At 34.4% G+C, this 17268-nt stretch overlaps 2 protein-coding genes across 5 annotated transcripts; both read left to right on the top strand.

Annotated features, from left to right (window-relative positions):
- The first annotated feature begins 1506 nt into the window (after positions 1–1506).
- On the top strand, positions 1507–6723 carry LOC114164368 (MLO-like protein 1). The gene is made up of 13 exons (XM_028049013.1): positions 1507–1850; positions 1977–2245; positions 2332–2448; positions 2549–2609; positions 2857–2951; positions 3426–3500; positions 3613–3701; positions 3845–3894; positions 4326–4366; positions 5451–5660; positions 5812–5879; positions 5997–6057; positions 6152–6723. Exons 1-13 carry the CDS (start codon positions 1667–1669, stop codon positions 6380–6382), a joined length of 1551 nt encoding a protein of 516 aa, XP_027904814.1. The 5' UTR covers positions 1507–1666; the 3' UTR covers positions 6383–6723.
- Positions 6724–7502: 779 nt separating this feature from the next.
- LOC114164344 (UTP--glucose-1-phosphate uridylyltransferase-like) lies at positions 7503–16924 on the top strand. Of its 4 annotated transcripts, XR_003599536.1 has the most exons (20): positions 7505–8222; positions 8305–8399; positions 8502–8592; positions 9179–9239; positions 9442–9519; positions 9597–9647; positions 9733–9785; positions 11670–11742; positions 11960–12017; positions 12139–12185; positions 12281–12331; positions 12670–12702; positions 12855–12907; positions 12990–13065; positions 14336–14419; positions 14518–14616; positions 14686–14790; positions 15980–16051; positions 16424–16605; positions 16705–16924. XR_003599536.1 is itself a non-coding variant. In XM_028048979.1 (19 exons), exons 1-19 carry the CDS (start codon positions 7588–7590, stop codon positions 16248–16250), a joined length of 1824 nt encoding a protein of 607 aa, XP_027904780.1. In that variant the 5' UTR covers positions 7503–7587; the 3' UTR covers positions 16251–16924. The 4 variants fall into 4 exon arrangements, 3 of the variants coding, with proteins under 3 accessions (XP_027904780.1, XP_027904778.1, XP_027904781.1); XM_028048979.1 differs by having other exon boundaries at positions 7503–8222; positions 16242–16924; XM_028048977.1 differs by having other exon boundaries at positions 16424–16921.
- The last annotated feature ends 344 nt before the right edge of the window (positions 16925–17268 follow it).

Genomic DNA, 17268 nt, shown 5'->3' on the forward strand with positions numbered 1-17268 from the left:
TTACAATATCTAACCCGTTTATTAGTGGTGAGCCAATCCGATTCAGCTCATTTTTTTGTGAATCATAGACGAATCGGATCAAAATGGGTCGGACTGGTCCATTTTGGCACTTCTGCTTTTATACAATATTAATAAATAAGAGATATAGAATGACATGACATATATACTGATATGATTTGTTTTACAACGAGAAAATGTATCAATCAATTTATATATATATATATATATATATATATATATATATATTCTAAAGAAAATGAGATTTTGATAAAATTGACAATTTTTTATAAATAGGATTAAATTAGATTAATTTTTTATATTTTAATAAAAAAGTATTAAAATTATTATATTTTTATCTTATTTAATAGTTTGTCAAATTTTGTCGAAAAAAAATTGTCAATGTATAATTTTTCATAAAAATCTTTTGATCGTGTAGATCCTTCCTATCAAGAAATAAAGAATGGAACTTCTTGGCCACAAAAAAAAAAATAAAATTTGGCCACTTTGACAAGGCAACAAAACGGTACATACATGGGACGATCTGGTTTCACTTTCATTTTCAACTAATTTACTTCATTTTAATGGCATCCCTTGCAACTACAATTCTACACCTAATCACTTCTCAACTATCACACGCAACAACGACTTTTCCTTTGTCACACCAATAGTCACTGCCTGTATTTAATTTGGTCTATATTCATTTTTCAAAATAGCCTTTTTTGTAATACTTTTTAAAGAAGTTATGTCTATTTTTCTTTTCTTCAAAATAAATTGAAACGGAACGTATTTATTTTCTAAAAATATTTTACACTCAAGCACTTGCTTTAAACTATTTTATCGAATATTTAATTCATATTCTATTAAATTATAATTACGACTAAAAGGAACGAAAAGGTTTCAATTAAAATAACATTAGATTAATGGTAATTTGAATACACTTTTTATTTTGGAATAACAAAGTTTGGTAGATCTCACTTATAGCTATTAATTTGGAGAACTTTTAATCAATAGTGTAATAGGTGCTAAAAATTTGTCACATATCTTGATTTGATATATCCTAAACCATAAAGGAATGTAACTGTTTTGAAATTGTGCCCCTTAATGATTTTAGGACGTGTCCAAATAACAAAAATATTATTCGAACACTATCAACTCAAAAGGGTCCATTAATCATAGAATTAATCACAACTAATCTGATAATTGTCGATTGTGAGTTGGTGATGAGTGAGCGAAACGTTGACAGTTTAGTCAAATTTCATTTCAGCAATTATCGGGAAAAAAAATGATTTTAGATATTTTATTACAACGGATTGTTTGTTAAAAAGTTTTGATTTGGAAGGGCAACAATAGTGCAGTGGGAAAAAGTAATTAATATAATTATTATTATTGATATATAATTAGTTATTAACACGTGAGACCTATAAATTCATAAATATCCTATTGAAATTGAAAATGATAGGTGTATTTTAGATTTAAAATAAAAAAGAAATGTTGTCTGTCAGCTGTCAAAGATGCGCCACGAGAGAGAGAGAAAGAGAGAACGGAAGGGTCGTTTTGTGTTATGATGATGACCGGTGATTGCTAGTCACAGCCACTAATTACTCAAGAAAGGGTGCAGAGAGAGACAGAGAGAGAACACATACAGAACAAAGAGAGAGAAAAAAAAATGAGTGGCGGAGGAGAAGAAGGAGAGACTCTGGAGTTCACTCCGACGTGGGTGGTGGCCGCTGTTTGCACCGTCATCGTCGCCATCTCCCTCGCCGCAGAGCGCTTTCTTCATTTTGGCGGAAAGTTTCTCAAAGCCAAGGACCAGAAGCCGCTCTACGAAGCACTGCAGAAGATTAAAGAAGGTTTTCTTTTTCTCTTCTTTCTTTTTTTTTCTTTCTTTTCTTTTCTTTTCTTTTCTTTTCTTTTCATCATCCATGCTTCGATAAAATTCAAATCCGAGTTCACGATCTATCTCTGCACTGCCTCAGAGCTCATGCTTTTGGGCTTCATTTCCCTCCTTTTGACGGTTACTCAAAACGGCATTACCAAAATCTGCGTTCCGCCGGACTTCACGCGCCACATGCTTCCGTGTAGCCTCGACCTCGCTCCCCATCATGAATCTCACTTCCAGACATTTTATTTCCCGGGAACACCCAGGCGCCTTCTCGCTGCCGCTGCGGGGGAACACGCGCCGCCTCACTCCGAGACTGAGGCTGTGACTGAGACTGGAACTGAGACTGGTTTCTGCGCTCGCAAGGTCTCTCACTAATTGTAACTATTATGAACATTGAATCGCATCTTCGAATTACCCCACCCACGCCCATTTCGCTTTTCACTTTTCAGAATAAGGTGCCTTTGTTGTCTGTGGAAGCACTGCACCACCTCCACATCTTCATTTTTGTCTTGGCTGTCGTACACGTCACCTTTTCCGTACTCACCGTTGTCTTTGGAGGTGCCAGGGTGAGTTCTATGCCCCCTTTCCCATCATCAACCCAACTCTTTTCTTTTTTCTTTTCGTCGCTTTTCTCTGTTCATGCTATCACTCTCGTTTTATATACAGATTCGTCAGTGGAAACACTGGGAAGATTCAATTGCAAAACAGAACTACGAAACCGACCGAGGTACATTATTTCTTTTCTTTTCTTTCCTTAATTCTTTCTGCATCCTCCTCTTTCTGTCTTCAATTGCTTTTATTATTCCTGTGCATTTTCTTTATTGTTTATAAATATAACATGCTTTATGCTTTTGGTACCGCCTAATTTTACTTTGTGTCAACTAAAGCATCACACCTTTGCAAAGAATTTTCTAGTTCTTTTTAAATCTTTTTATTTCCTCGCCCCCACTTACAGTCCTGTTGGTTTAATGCAGTTCTGAAACCAAAGGTGACTGTTGTTCAGCAGCATGATTTTATCAGGGGCCGTTTTTCTGGTTTTGGGAAAGACTCTGCCATAGTTGGTTGGATGGTAAGTAAATTATAAGTTTGTCATGGTCTGTAAGTTAATGAATGCGATAAATGAAGATATACTAATGTCATCATTGGGTCCTTGGCAATTACAAGCTGGCTCATTTAAAGATACACTGATGCTTCTTTGGTTGGGTCCTTAACATTTACAAGCTTTATGTAGTGGAACCGCACATGTGCCATATTTCTTTGGTATCCCTGCTGATTGTATTTGTCCAGTCTTGCTTCTCCTCAATCCGTATACTTCCATCTCTTATACTTCCAATCTTATCAAAGGTTTTTTAAATATTGGTTTGTTTTAGATATTGTTTTTAATTTTGATACACTTTTTCCTTGATGTTTGATGACCACCACGTAGTTATTTTCTTCACCACACAAAACAAATAAACTTGGGAACTCAAAGCTAAGCAAGTGCCTTCTTAGTGTTTTTGTTTCTTTTTAGTTATCTCTCCTAATCATTTGTTGCTTCTTTCAGATATCCTTTTCTAAGCAATTTTATGGATCTGTGACAAAATCAGATTATGTGACGTTACGACATGGTTTCATTATGGTAAAGCTCTAGTGTGCCATATTTGCTGTCAAATTAGTAATGTCTCAGCTAGCTATTGGTCAATGGCTTCGATGCTTGAGTAGTAAAATTTATCCTTTCATGTTTTTGTTAGACCCACTGCAAGTCAAATCCAAAGTTTAATTTTCACAAGTACATGATTCGCGCCCTTGAAGATGATTTCAAGCAAGTTGTTGGTATAAGGTAAGTTCTTCTGTATTATTGCTTCTATGCGTGTATGACATTTATACACCATGTAATTGCCAATAAAACTTTAGTGCCATTTGTGTCATTGTGTATAGTCATTGGTTCTTTTGTAATAACAATTACATTTTTTGTGTTTGCAGTTGGTATCTTTGGCTCTTTGTGGTTATCTTCTTGTTGCTCAATATCAATGGTATGCTATAAGATATAAAGTTATGCTTCTCGTATGTCATGAATTAATTGTCTCTGCCCAGACTGACACTTTACAATGTCAAGACTGGCATCTAAAACCCGGTTTTATGTTTTTGTATTTACCTCATGATCTTGTTTATATGGACTGTGGTAGTGTTATATATCTCTCTCTGTATTTCGTAATGAAGTTAATTTAAATACATTCTGGTGTAAAAAAGGAAATGAGCTTAAGAATTATTTTTTATGACCAATATGTTTTTGCCTATTATTTTTTGACTTGGCGATGAATATCAAGCATGCCAGTTAACAATATTGACCAGTATACATTTGCCTATAACTAGTAATTGATCTAGTTATATTTTTTGCTCTTGTTAATTACTAAATAACATCACTTGGTATCTTGTTATTAAGATGTCTGCTTAACTTTTCCAGGTTGGCATACATATTTCTGGATTGCTTTTGTTCCTGTCATCGTAAGTATCTTGATTAAATTTTTTATCCTTTCTGAGTGGACATTTACATGGCCGTGCATTCATTTTACCTGTCTTACATACCCTTCTTGTCTTAATTTTGTTTGAGGGGTATTTTGTTTACAATGTTGCATGGAGTTTCTTAATCAAATCAAGCAACTATACAGTAGAAAACTATTGTTTCTATTAAACCGGTGTCATACCTTGATTTTCTGCTGCTGCATACATACAAGGTGATTGGTTCAACAATTTCCTTAAAATTTCTATAATATCGTATTTTTTAATATTTTGGAAAAAGACTACCTCTTAACACTTATTTCTGGACATATTTTTAGTGTCTATCCCACCAAAAGGCAGGTATAGTCTTTTTTTGGGTTAAAGTTAGTCAAGCTCAGTCTCCAAAAGATCTTGGAAGCTCACCTTTTGCTCACGGTTAATGACGAGTCTTTGTATTGGTTTACAAGACTTGAACTGTTTAAGAAAATAAAGATTGGTTTTATTGATAACAATCACATCAATTACACCAAAACCTTTAAAAAAGAAAACAAAAGTATGCTGAAATAAATAGGAAGATTCTGAAGATACTTTTTTCCAAATTACTATTGTGATATTGAGAATATTTTTTATCTTAACCTGCTATTTACAACAAGAAGGATAGAGGAGGGGGAGATATACTTGCAAAGGCACCTTAACACCTACATCAGTAACAATATATTTGGAAGGGTGCGCGTATCTTGTGTCTGTGTTTGTGCTCTATTCTGTTGTTGTGCTTCACTGCGACTCATGTCTGGGCAGCTGAGTGTGGCTATTAGGCAATCCTCGTAAGTTGTGGATTGCGTTATTGGCTGAATATTCTAGAATACACTCAGCTGTTGATTATAGGAGAGTCACATTTGTGCTAGTGTTTTTCTTTGTACTGGTGTTTTCTTGTTAAACCCGTTTGCACCGGCATGCATGTCTATATGTGCGTCCAAGTTGACGTATAGTAGGCTTTCTCTGTTTGGAATATCCTTATTTTTTTTATTGTCCCCGTACTGTATCTCTCTCTCCTTCATTAATTTCATAATTCTGGTTTGCATTCTTTCAGCTTTTGCTTGCTGTGGGCACCAAGCTCGAGCATGTAATAACCCAACTAGCTCATGAAGTGGCTGAAAAACATGCAGCCATAGAAGGTGACTTAGTTGTGCAGCCATCAGATGAACACTTTTGGTTTCATCGGCCCCGTGTTGTCCTCTTCTTAATTCACTTTATCCTTTTCCAAAATGCCTTTGAGATAGCATTTTTTTTCTGGATATGGGTAAGCAAATAATTCTCTTGAAGAATAATCCTCTTATTCTTTTTTTTAGTTTCCTTTTGCTTTTTGGTTTAGAGAGGCACGATGAGTGGTTGGGGGTAATTATATGTAGTTGTGTTGAATATAATGAAGCCCCTGTGCGCTCACTTTTCAGCTTACATATGGGTTTGACTCCTGCATAATGGGTCAAGTTCGATACATTATTCCAAGGCTCGTTATTGGGTAACTTTTAACAATTTAACAATTTTCTTTTGAGGAATATGAATTCTTTCTTTGTGACTATCAAACTATTTAGCTGAATCTTTTCTTTTTTTATCCTTCTATATATTGGGATTACAGGGTATTTATTCAGGTATTATGTAGCTACAGCACCCTGCCACTCTATGCAATAGTTACGCAGGTAGGCTTGCGTAGCTCTTCAAACTAAAATGCTGGTTAATTAGGAATTTAAGTAGTGTCCTCTTTTCATTGACTTCCATAATTTCACACTGTAGATGGGAACTCACTATAAGAGGGCAATATTTAATGAGCATTTGCAACACAACATTGTTGGTTGGGCACAAAAGGCAAAGAAGAGGAAAGAACTGAAAGCTGATGGGCGTCCTGGCCAAGGAAGTTCTCAGGAGAGTGGTAATACTGGAATCCAGCTTGGCTCAATTTTCACGAAGAAGGCATCTGCTCCAGGAGACACTTCTTCTGCCCCCAAAGATGACGGAACCACCTGACTCTGCATGTCTAAGTCAACAATTACTATCTTATTCTGTAAAGTTGCACACAAATTGCACTTTTCTTTATATTGTTTTCTTTGATAACTTAGTGTAGTGTAGCATTTTGGAACATTTGTTTGAGTTGGTGTAAGCGGGTTCGCGTAAGTTCGAAATTCTGTGAGTAGATGGCGCCATTGTCATTTCCAAAAGCACTCAGAGTCATCGGATTAGGATCCCCTGCACTGCAAAAGAACTGCAGGATCTTCCAGTTTTAACTAGTATGAAACATTTTTGCCTTGTATTTTTTTTATATTTAACGTGTAAAAATGTTTTCGATAATGAGATTTATGCCATTGAAACTGTGAACAGCAGAGAACCCTCGTCCGGCAGCCATCACTCAATCGATCCAGAAAAAAGTGATTCATGATAGCACACAACCTTTCAAGGACCCCCACAAGCCTCCACCTAAACCCCACCGTTGGATAAATAAGTATTAACTCGAAGAAAAAGGATGCTTAGATAACAAATTAAAGTCATTGAGCACTTTAAAAAAAAAGTACAACAATGTTTCCAACGAAAAGAGAGAAGTTTAGAATGTTATGCATTATGGAGGAAATAGAAATAGAAATAATTATGATAGTTATTTAAAAAAAATAATTATTTAATTATTTAAAAAATATAAATTACTCAATTATTTTTTATTAAATAAATTAGTTTTCTTTGTTGAAGAGTAAAAATGTGCAATTAAAGGTGACATCACAAAAAGTTAACAAATGATGTATATCCTTTATGTAGTACTACAAAAATATTTGAAGAAAAATATTACAAAGAAAATAAATTTAAAAAGTATGTAAATTTTAGGGTATTTTGTTAAGAAAAAAATATCTATAACGTAAAATAAACAAATAATTTGTAAATAATTACAATTTTATAAAAAAGTAAAATTTATTTATTTATTTGTAAATAAGATATTCATGAGTACTCTTTAATCATTTTAAACTATATGTATTTAATCACAGTAACTATTTGTATGATGAGATAATAGACTTTTCACTCCAATGTCCAAATCTATCAATCACCAACGGGAACATTATGCCACATGAATGTAAATTTAATTGATTTGAATTTAGGAATAGATTACTTTTTTACTTGTAAGAAGAAAGAAAGAGAGATCGAAAAACCCTAGTGGAGTGGGGGAGAGAGAGTAACGAAGGAGTAAAGGCATGACGATCCATTCGATAGTGATACAGAAGCTGCTGAGCACGAATGCGCAGGTGGGTCGACGAGTTGCTGCTCACCATTTCAAGGGCTACACCTATGGCTTCCGCAACAAGATGGCCATCATCGACTCCGACAAAACCCTCATTTGCATGCGCAGTGCCTTCAACTTCATCGCCTCCCTCGCCCGCCACAACGCCCGCTTCATGTTCATCAACACCAACCCTCTCTTCGACGACATCTTCCAGCTCATGACCAAGAAGGTTGGCTCCTACTCCACCTCCACCAGCTCCCTCTGGCGCACCGGCGGCTTCCTCACCAACAGCTACAGCCCCAAGAAGTTCCGCTCTCGCAACAAGAAGCTCGTCTTCGGCCCCACCCAGCCCCCCGATTGCATCGTCATTGTCGACACCGATCGCAAGTCTACCGTCATCAACGAGGCTTTCAAGCTTCAGATTCCCGTTGTTGCATTGGTCGACTCCGCCATGCCTCTCGATGTCTACAGCCGCATTGCTTATCCTGTTCCCGCCAATGATTCTGTTCAATTTGTTTATCTGTTCTGTAATTTGATTACCAAAACACTGCTTCATGAGAAGTCTGCTGCTGCTGCTGCGGCCGCTAATCTCATAATTGATTCTCGGTATTATGCGTTACCTAATTCGAGCTTTCTCATTTCATTTTCCCCGTTGTATTTACTTAATTGATTCTCTAACGAATTAAAGAGAAGAAGCTCCGCGCAAGGGCAAGAGCAAGAGCGATTTGGATAACGTCGACATAATCGTGGTTTCCAATGATAGTTTAGCTCCCTTACCCGAAGGTAAACTAAACCGTAGTTGCAAAACAAACTTATTTGCTTTCTGTTTTCTCTTCCTATCGCCTTTTACAAAGTTTACCTAAGCAATTTTCACATCCAAAGCAGATACAGAGGAAACTAGGAAGCTTTTGGACAAGTTTGTTGTTTTGAAGTTCAATGGTGCCCAAGGAAGAAATATGGATCCTGATGGTCCCAAGTAAGCCACTCACCCAACACCTCACTTTAGTCTACATCTAATTTGGTGTTGGTGGAGCCTTCTTCATTTAACGTATGCTTTACATACAATGACTGGTTTCGTTTGAGCAATATGTTTTTATACATAATTTCCTTGCCGAAGGCAGACAATTGGACCTTTTGTTTGGAAGGGTTTCACACCTTTTTACACCATATTTGTTCTATACGTATTTTCCCTCCTGTTTGTGTTGTTGCTGTTTTCTACCCCCTTTTCTTCTCTTCTACATGTAACCAAAATATTTTGAAACAATTAAGTACTTTTTACTATATTTTGTGTTTGTTTACGTATGCATGCATAAATAAGTACATGTGTTGTTGCTTTTTCTACCCCTTTTTCATGTAATCAAAATATTATGAAACAATTTTGTACTTTTTACTTTATTTTGTGTTAGTTTATGTAGGCATGTATAATTACATGTGTTTCTATTTATGTGCATCAAGTGTTTAAAGTTATATTCTTTTCTTACACCCTCTTTCATGGATTAGTCTAAACCTTATACTTGATGACTTATTGAATTTACACTAATAAAATGTTTCGACTCATGTAGATCTGCAATTAATATTAGTGATGGACAGACGTTCCTGGACATGATCATTAACCAGATTGAGGTGAGACATTTATACATAATGTATGAGTTTATGATAATCATATTTTCTTATATTACTGTACTCCTATGAAAATCATTGGCGTATTCTTTGTTTTGTCTATTTTTTTTTTTTTTTATGAATGATTCAGATTGTGCACATACTATACAGTTGTCATTGACTGGTTTTCTCTGGTTCTTATTATTTTTCTGTTGTTATTTGGTAGATGCTCAACTCCAAGTATGGATGCAGGGTTCCTTTGCTGCTTTTTGACAAAAATGATATTCGGGATAGTTCTCTAAAGGTGAAATGCCGTATCAATTTCCATATGTAATTGTTGACTTCAGCTACTGTTGTAATCTTCAGCTTCATTTTCCATAGGTTTTGGAGAAGTATTCGAAATCAAGTGTTGAAGTGCACACATTGAAGCCGGTTTGTATTTGTTTCAATTCGGACGAAGTGATATTGATTTGTGATTTCTCATGACCTATACATCATAATATATAACATTATGTAGGGTGAAAGTGGAGAATTGAAATTATCGGGTGAACATTCCAGTAAGGAGGAAATGTATGTCATCCTTCAAATAAATATCTGCCTATTAAATTCAATTCTAAACTTGTTGTGCATGTCTATAGAATAATACATCTTTAATGTCCTCCAATTGATGGTATTGTTATTATGTTATGGACATGTTAAAATACTGTTATTAGTCTTACCTCTGGTATAGTCTAGATGTTTTAGCCATAATTTAGTTGTGTGGAAACAATGCAGAGTAATTGGATTAGCCATTCTCTGTTTACGGGATTGCTTTCTGAAATATTGTGAGACATGCCATCCGTAATTGTTTTATAAGATATGGATTAGTTTGGATCCAGTAGCAAGGGATGGGACTCTAATGTGTGGTTTATAAGGTCTTACACTTCAACAACAATGAATAACTTTTGGTGGTGTAGTTCTCCCTCCCTATATTCTTATCTGTCATAAAGGCATGTAAAATTAGTGTATGTATAAGTGTATCTTCAAATTTCTTTATTATTCCGTGCTATATTCACATTCATCAGTTTAAAACTTTTAATGGTATGTGGATGACATGATAAGTGACAATTCTTAATGGATCTTGGATAAACCCTAATACTGACTAAGAAAACAAATTTTAAACTTAATTCAGCTCTATGAAATTGACTTATAAAGAGAGACTTACATACACTTATATACTATAATATGATAAACCCTAATACTAACTTAGAAAACAAATTTTAAACTTAATTCAGCTCTACGAAACTGATTTATAAAGAGAGACTTACATACACTTATATACTATAATATGACCATGTTTTTAGTTGTTATGGAATTTCCTACATTCCCAAAACATTGACTTCAAAGATAATATTAAGGGTGACAAATAGCTATTGTTTATTGGGTTGCAAATAAGCTAGTGGACTTAATAGAGTACATCTCATTTACTTTGTAAGCTGATTGATTTTGCTAATGGAGATTAGATTAAAAAGACACCAAGAAATATAAAGCACAAAATCTAAGGTATGATTAAGAGAGGGTCTTGTTTGATCAATGCCATGAACTTTTATTTGATAGCCATCTGCCATGGTAATCCAAACAAGATAGATGATAGAAAAGGGGCTTGTTACCAAACATATCGTTAGAGGCACCAGAGTTAAGAGTCCAAGGGAGGAGGATTGAGAAACAAGGGCTACAATGATTTCAGAGTGAGCAACATTGGTTTGTGTATGTTGTGTGGCTGCCTTGTATTGAAGATACTCACTATAAGCATCAATAGGAATTGATACATCATTAGATGGTCCTAGAGAAACAACCTGAGCAATATTAGTAGTCGGAGCTTGTTGTCTTGCGTTTGTATGACAATCTGTCTCAATATTGTCATACCATTGACAATAGTTCCCATGAGGACGTTGACCATGATTTCTACCCGTTAGTGGAGTGGGAGTAAAAGGCAGATGTATTTGTTGAAAGTTCAGAAGACTTCCCAAACATATGAGGAGCTAAGAAACAAAGTAATTGTTCACTAATGGTGTCATAAAATTAAACAATTGTACTAGATAATATTTGATTACAAATAAAGGTAAACTCAGGAGGAAGCCCAACTAAAACAGAGGGGGATAAGAAAACTAAAACTATTGATGCAATATAAAAGAAGAATTGTATGATATTGTGTCTAATGCATACCATATTGTATATGTATTTTTACTAGTGTAGGAAATGAAATACATTAAATGTTTACTTAAAAATCAGGGATCAATGATCCTAATTTCCTAGAACCTGTAACAGCTAATGATTAACAAATTTGTAATAGTTAATGACCAATTTTCATTCTAACATATTTCAACCTATCGAATTGTGCAGTCCAGTGCTTGCAAATTGGCTTTCATGATAAATACTTCATTTTAAACTAATTTACTAATTCTACGTGTTAAGGCATCCATTCGATGATGTTGAGGTGTTCCGATCACTCATGACTGGTGGAACCATTGATTCCTTATTGTCACAGGTATGAACCTTTTTATACTGTTGGGCACTTCTACCTAAGCTGGTGTCCTATTGCGTTAAATTCTATCTAGAACTGTATGAGACAGACTTAAAGACTTAAAGTTGAATTTTACGACTGTAACAATATAAGACTATAATCGAACATTTCATAAATTTTCATGTGTGAGGTTGTGCATATTTTTTCCAATTTTTACTAACTTATTCATATTATTTTCCAGGGTAAAGAGTATATCCTAGTGTTGAAGTCAGACAATGTGGCGACAATTGTTGATCCAAGTATCCTTCATATAGTTTTTATCATTAATGACAACATTTTTTGGAGACATTACTTGTTATTTCCTAATCTAGCTTTGAGATTAACATATTTTTATTTTTATCAAACTTGACTGACTTGTAGATATACTAAATCATTTGATGATTAATGATATTGAATATTGCATGGAGGTGAGCATAATTATTTGTGTCCATCATATGAACTGCTACCATTTGTCTTCCAAGGGAATATGAGTAATCTGCTTCATTTTCTTTCTTTTTTACAGGTGACACCAAACCAATCATTTAACTTAATCTTACCCACAATGAAATTTAAGGTATATTCTTCATTTCCTTTACTTTACATCCCTTCTTTAGTCACTAATATTTGTGTCAGACTTAGTGTGTGATACTTAATCACTTGTCTTCAATATTTGTGCAACTTTTACCATGTGCCATTATATATGAGCATATAAGATGTACTTTGAAGTTGAGTTTTTTGGAATTTCAAATTTTCACTGTCACTGAAGGTAATATATTATTGTTTGATGTGATTAAATGCTGATAAGGTAATGGGGTAGTTTGGTTGCTATTACCTATTAAAATGGTGCTATGATTTGTATAATTTAACATGGACAGCTTTGACTAAACATTATATGTTTGTTAATCTGTGCAGCTTGGGGAGATTGCCCGAAACCAAGATAAAAATGTAAGTTATAATTTTTATTTTATTTTCGTAACTTTTACATGCATTTGTATTTTTTTTTATCATTTTAAGTAATAGTTTTAGAGGATTTATTTTGAATTTCTGACAAGACTTATGAGAATATTACACCAATCTGATTTAATTTATTTTTCCAGAATGATGTGTTGAAGTTGAAGAACAATTTCAAACTCATTGATACAACAAACATGTGAGTGGAATGCTGGTTTTTCTTCAACAATGTATTAAAATTTACCAAAAGTGCTAAATTGCATGTGTTGTACTTTGCACAGGTGGGTGAGTTTAAGAGCCATGAAGAGATTTCTTGATGCTGATGAACTAAAGCAGGAGAAGCCCTCAATTTTTAAGGTATGATTTCCCAGCTGTCATTAGGTCATTATTCTATTAATGACTCGTGTAAGAATGAATTGAATGGGTTCCTTCCACCAGGAGAATGATCAAACTTATACATCAATCACATTGATACATCATTGATACATCAATCACGGATAAAAAAGTTGCCAAAATCTGTTTGAGCAACCCTTTTTTCTTTTATTTTGGTAAAAGAAATTTCTTAGTCTCATTTTTTTTTTTATCTTTTTAAATTATCTTTATTTAGGATTTCTTATCCTCCTATCATTTTGTAGTTATGTTTCTCTCATTCACTAATTTTTCCGAACACAACTCCATAAACAGCTAAGAGTGGCAAAACAATCTATTTATCAAGCTTTCATTCCATCTGCAAGTATATACACAATCTATCCGTTACAGCAGTATAAAAAAATGGATTAGATCAAATCCATCCATTTACATCATTATTTCTCAAAATCCAGCAGATCCTCCTATCAATATTTAGTGGATTAAAATTAATCCAACCAATGTTTCATATTATGTCCTCTAGTATTTAGTGGATTACAATCTTCTAACAACTTCTAGTAGTACACTTAATATCCTACTAACAGAAACAAATCCAATGAAGTGACACAAACCCAAATTTCCCAGATAATACCAAAAGGTTTATTCTGTTTCAGATGCTAATCTGCAAATTATGAGTGAGCTGTGCGAGGCCAACTAACCTGCTGTTACCCATTGATGTTAATTTTAATCCCAATTGAAACAAATGTAGTCCGTGAGTTTATTATGAAGACAGTTAAGAGTCAGTTTGTTTTTAAGATTTGTTAGTCTGGTAATGGTGTTAAAGATATCTATCAATATGTAAATGGCTGAATCCTTTCTTGTTGTAAGTGGCTTTTCAGGATGTAATTTTTCTCAGCTTACATCTATCTTTTTTTCTTTCTCTGTTTTTTTATAATTCCAATTGACTTGAATTATGTCTCACTTCAGATTATGTCCTCTAAATGTTGAGCCATACAGGTTCATTTGTTTGTTAATAGGATTTTCATGTGATATTGTGACTACATGTATTAAAGGTCATTTGTATTACTAAACCATTAAGCACTACCGGTGTTATAAATACTTTAATTAGATTAAATTAAATATTAAGTTGTGTGACACTGGCCTCTGTCTTCTTGAAATGAGAGGGAAAGCTAGAATAAACTATTGACTGGTATAAACAGACAATCAGTTCTGCTAACTACGAAGTTACTGATTGCTGTTTTTAATGTATTTTCTTCATCAGTTCTTTGACAATGTAATTGGTGTATCTGTGCCCCAATCTGGGTTTTTTCCATTGGATGCAACATCAGATCTATTACTTCTCCAGGTGACACTGACTTCATTGTATATACGCAATTAAAGTTACTGAAAACATATTGTTTTCATGCATGACTGACCCCCTTTCACCAATTATGTTTCTTGCAGTCGGATCTATACACTTGTAGAGAAGGTGTTTTAACTCGCAATCCAGCTAGAACTAATCATTTAAATCCTGTGATAGACTTGGGACCTGAATTTGAAAAGGTGAAATTTAGTTTTTTCTTGTCTTATCTTTGCATTGCCATTACCTTTATATATGTGTTTTATTCTCAGGTTGGTGACTTCCAAAGTCGTTTCAAATCCATTCCAAGCATCATTGAGCTGGATAGTTTGAGGGTCAGAGGTGATGTGTGGTTTGGAACTAATATTACTTTGAAGGTACTATTGACGTTCCTTTCCCTGTTCATCTGCGTCTCTTTTGTCCTTTTCTGAATATCTGTGATTTTTGTCGTAAGTTATAGGAGCCTTTATATTCCAATCGATTTTAATCATACCCAATTTATAGCAAATTTTCAACACTACTAAAGATTTACGTGAAGCTCTAAAATCACTAAAAATATGGTCTTTAATATGTCTAAAGACTCCAAAACTGCAGCTCTGAGCAGGTCTTTAATATGGTCCTACTCACCAAGTAAAACGGGATTGAGAGACCTGGACTGAAATAAGACACGCACTTGCAGAACCCAGATGTAGTGTGTAAAGATTTGAAGAATTAAGCTCTTCTCATAAGAGTTGAGGCAGTCACATAGCCTCTCCCAAGCGTATCCAAGTTGTTTGGAAGATGTTGTGCAAGGGGGGCTGGTTGAGTGGGGGTCCGATAGTAAAAAAATGATAATTTAGCATTTTTCAGGAGAGTAGAAGCTAGATTATAATGTGTGAGTGAAGCAGAAAAATCTGAAGATAATTCTGGTCTCATGGTCAAGAACCACCATTCTGTTGAAAGATTGAGCAATGAAATATATGCTAATATTTGTTTTATATCTGCAACACATCCTCTGATGCCAGAATCACGTGGACTTGAAGACAGAGCCTGGACAATAATTCACTCTTTCTGAAGCTATATTTTAGAAAATGAAGGCCGATGAACGTTACACTTAGAGAGGCTCTTATGCAATGTTAATGCCCATAAACTTTTGGGTGAAGGCCACAATTGGTTTTATATTTCTGATACTCAGATTATCCCTGATCAACTATGGAAAATTTCTGGGTAATCCGTAAAAGAGATAAATCACTTTTTTTTTTTTTTTTTTTTTTTAATTTGAAACTGATAGATCTCGGATATCAGTAGACACCAGACAGTACCTTCTAAAATAACTGTATTGCTCTTCTTTTCTGCTTTACAAATTTTTTTGTTAGACTCTAAGGTTTCTGCTTACTATAAAGTAGGGTAAGTTTTTTTCTTTTGGTATGGAATTGAAGATTATAATTAGGTGAACTGAGTATAATACAAATGTCATTATAACTTACTGTAAGCATTCAAAATCAGTGAACTTCGATTCATATAATTTTATGAGAAGTTTATTTGCTATGATTTTCTTGTATTTATCTGATTATTACTGATTTTCAGGGGAGAGTGACTATTTCTGCAAAACCTGGCTTGAAATTGGAAATTCCAGATGGGGTCACGATTGAGAATAAGGTATGATACTAACTTCGGTATGAGCTTTTTGGGATGTAGGTGGGATGTTAGTTGGAAGAGTTTGCTGTTCTGTTGGTGTTTAAGGGGTTGTAGGTGGGATGTTAGTTGGAAGAGTTTGCTTTGTTAGAACTGGTATAATGGGGATTCATGTCGTTGTTTTTTTACCTTTTGTCATCATTGGTTGGATAAGCCTGACTGACTGTGCAAGCCTAAGCAGTATTGAGGCGGGTCATTTATAATGGAGACTGACGCTTTCTGGCATCATGACACAGGAAGATGATTATGCACGATTCTCCAGAATTCAATCCATAATTATTAGTTTAATTGGATATTATGATGTTTTCCTAATGAGCACATTTGGCTGCTTTACAGGAGATCAACGACCCTGCAGATATCTGAGGATAAATGAACGGTTTGTGGAAGTTGGGATTTGGTTCTGGTGAATACATCATGACTGCTGAACTTTAATTTGCAGTGCTGAACAATTTAGTTTGTCATATTAGCAGCCACCTACCAGCCATCTTTTAGGTTTTCTATTTACAGAGAACTAAAAGGTTGGAGAAGAACATAGTTCCTTACTCTTTTTTTCTTTCAAGCAGCATTATAGTGGTGAGATAATTTACTCATCTATCTATTCATTCTAAAACTTTTAGGGCAAGGCCTGGCACAGTCCCAGCCGAGGGCAGAACACGAAATAGGAATGGTTTCAGTTTTGCTTGTCTTCTGCCTTTATAGTATTAGAATCACACCAATTATTTATTGTACCAATGAGTTGGAGCGTACAGACAGACCAGACATTTTTGTCCTATAACCTACTCCAAAAATTCTTGACTTGCTTTTAATAAACATTTTTTTCTAACTTGAAAATCATTATTATTATTGTCTTACACAGTAGCATATGCATATATAAGGGATAAACAAAATTGCAATATTTATGTAGAAGTCATAATAAGAGTTTGTAAGAACAATCGGAGAACTTTACTCTTACTGAACTGATTTAAATAACATAATGATGGATACTAAGTTTACTCGTACCAAACTCTTCTTTTAGGCCCCGGTCGATTTCAATGGAATTGACTTGAGTTTCTCTAAATTGCCTTTTTTGAAATTATTTATTAATGAAATTGTAATATATAAAATGTAATATATTATCTCTAGATCTCTAGATAATTTTGTTTTGTGAAGGATAAATACTAAATTCGATGCAATTCTACATG

The sequence above is a fragment of the Vigna unguiculata genome, chromosome 9, assembly GCF_004118075.2.
Source record: "Vigna unguiculata cultivar IT97K-499-35 chromosome 9, ASM411807v1, whole genome shotgun sequence".
Classification (NCBI taxonomy): Eukaryota; Viridiplantae; Streptophyta; class Magnoliopsida; order Fabales; family Fabaceae; genus Vigna; species Vigna unguiculata.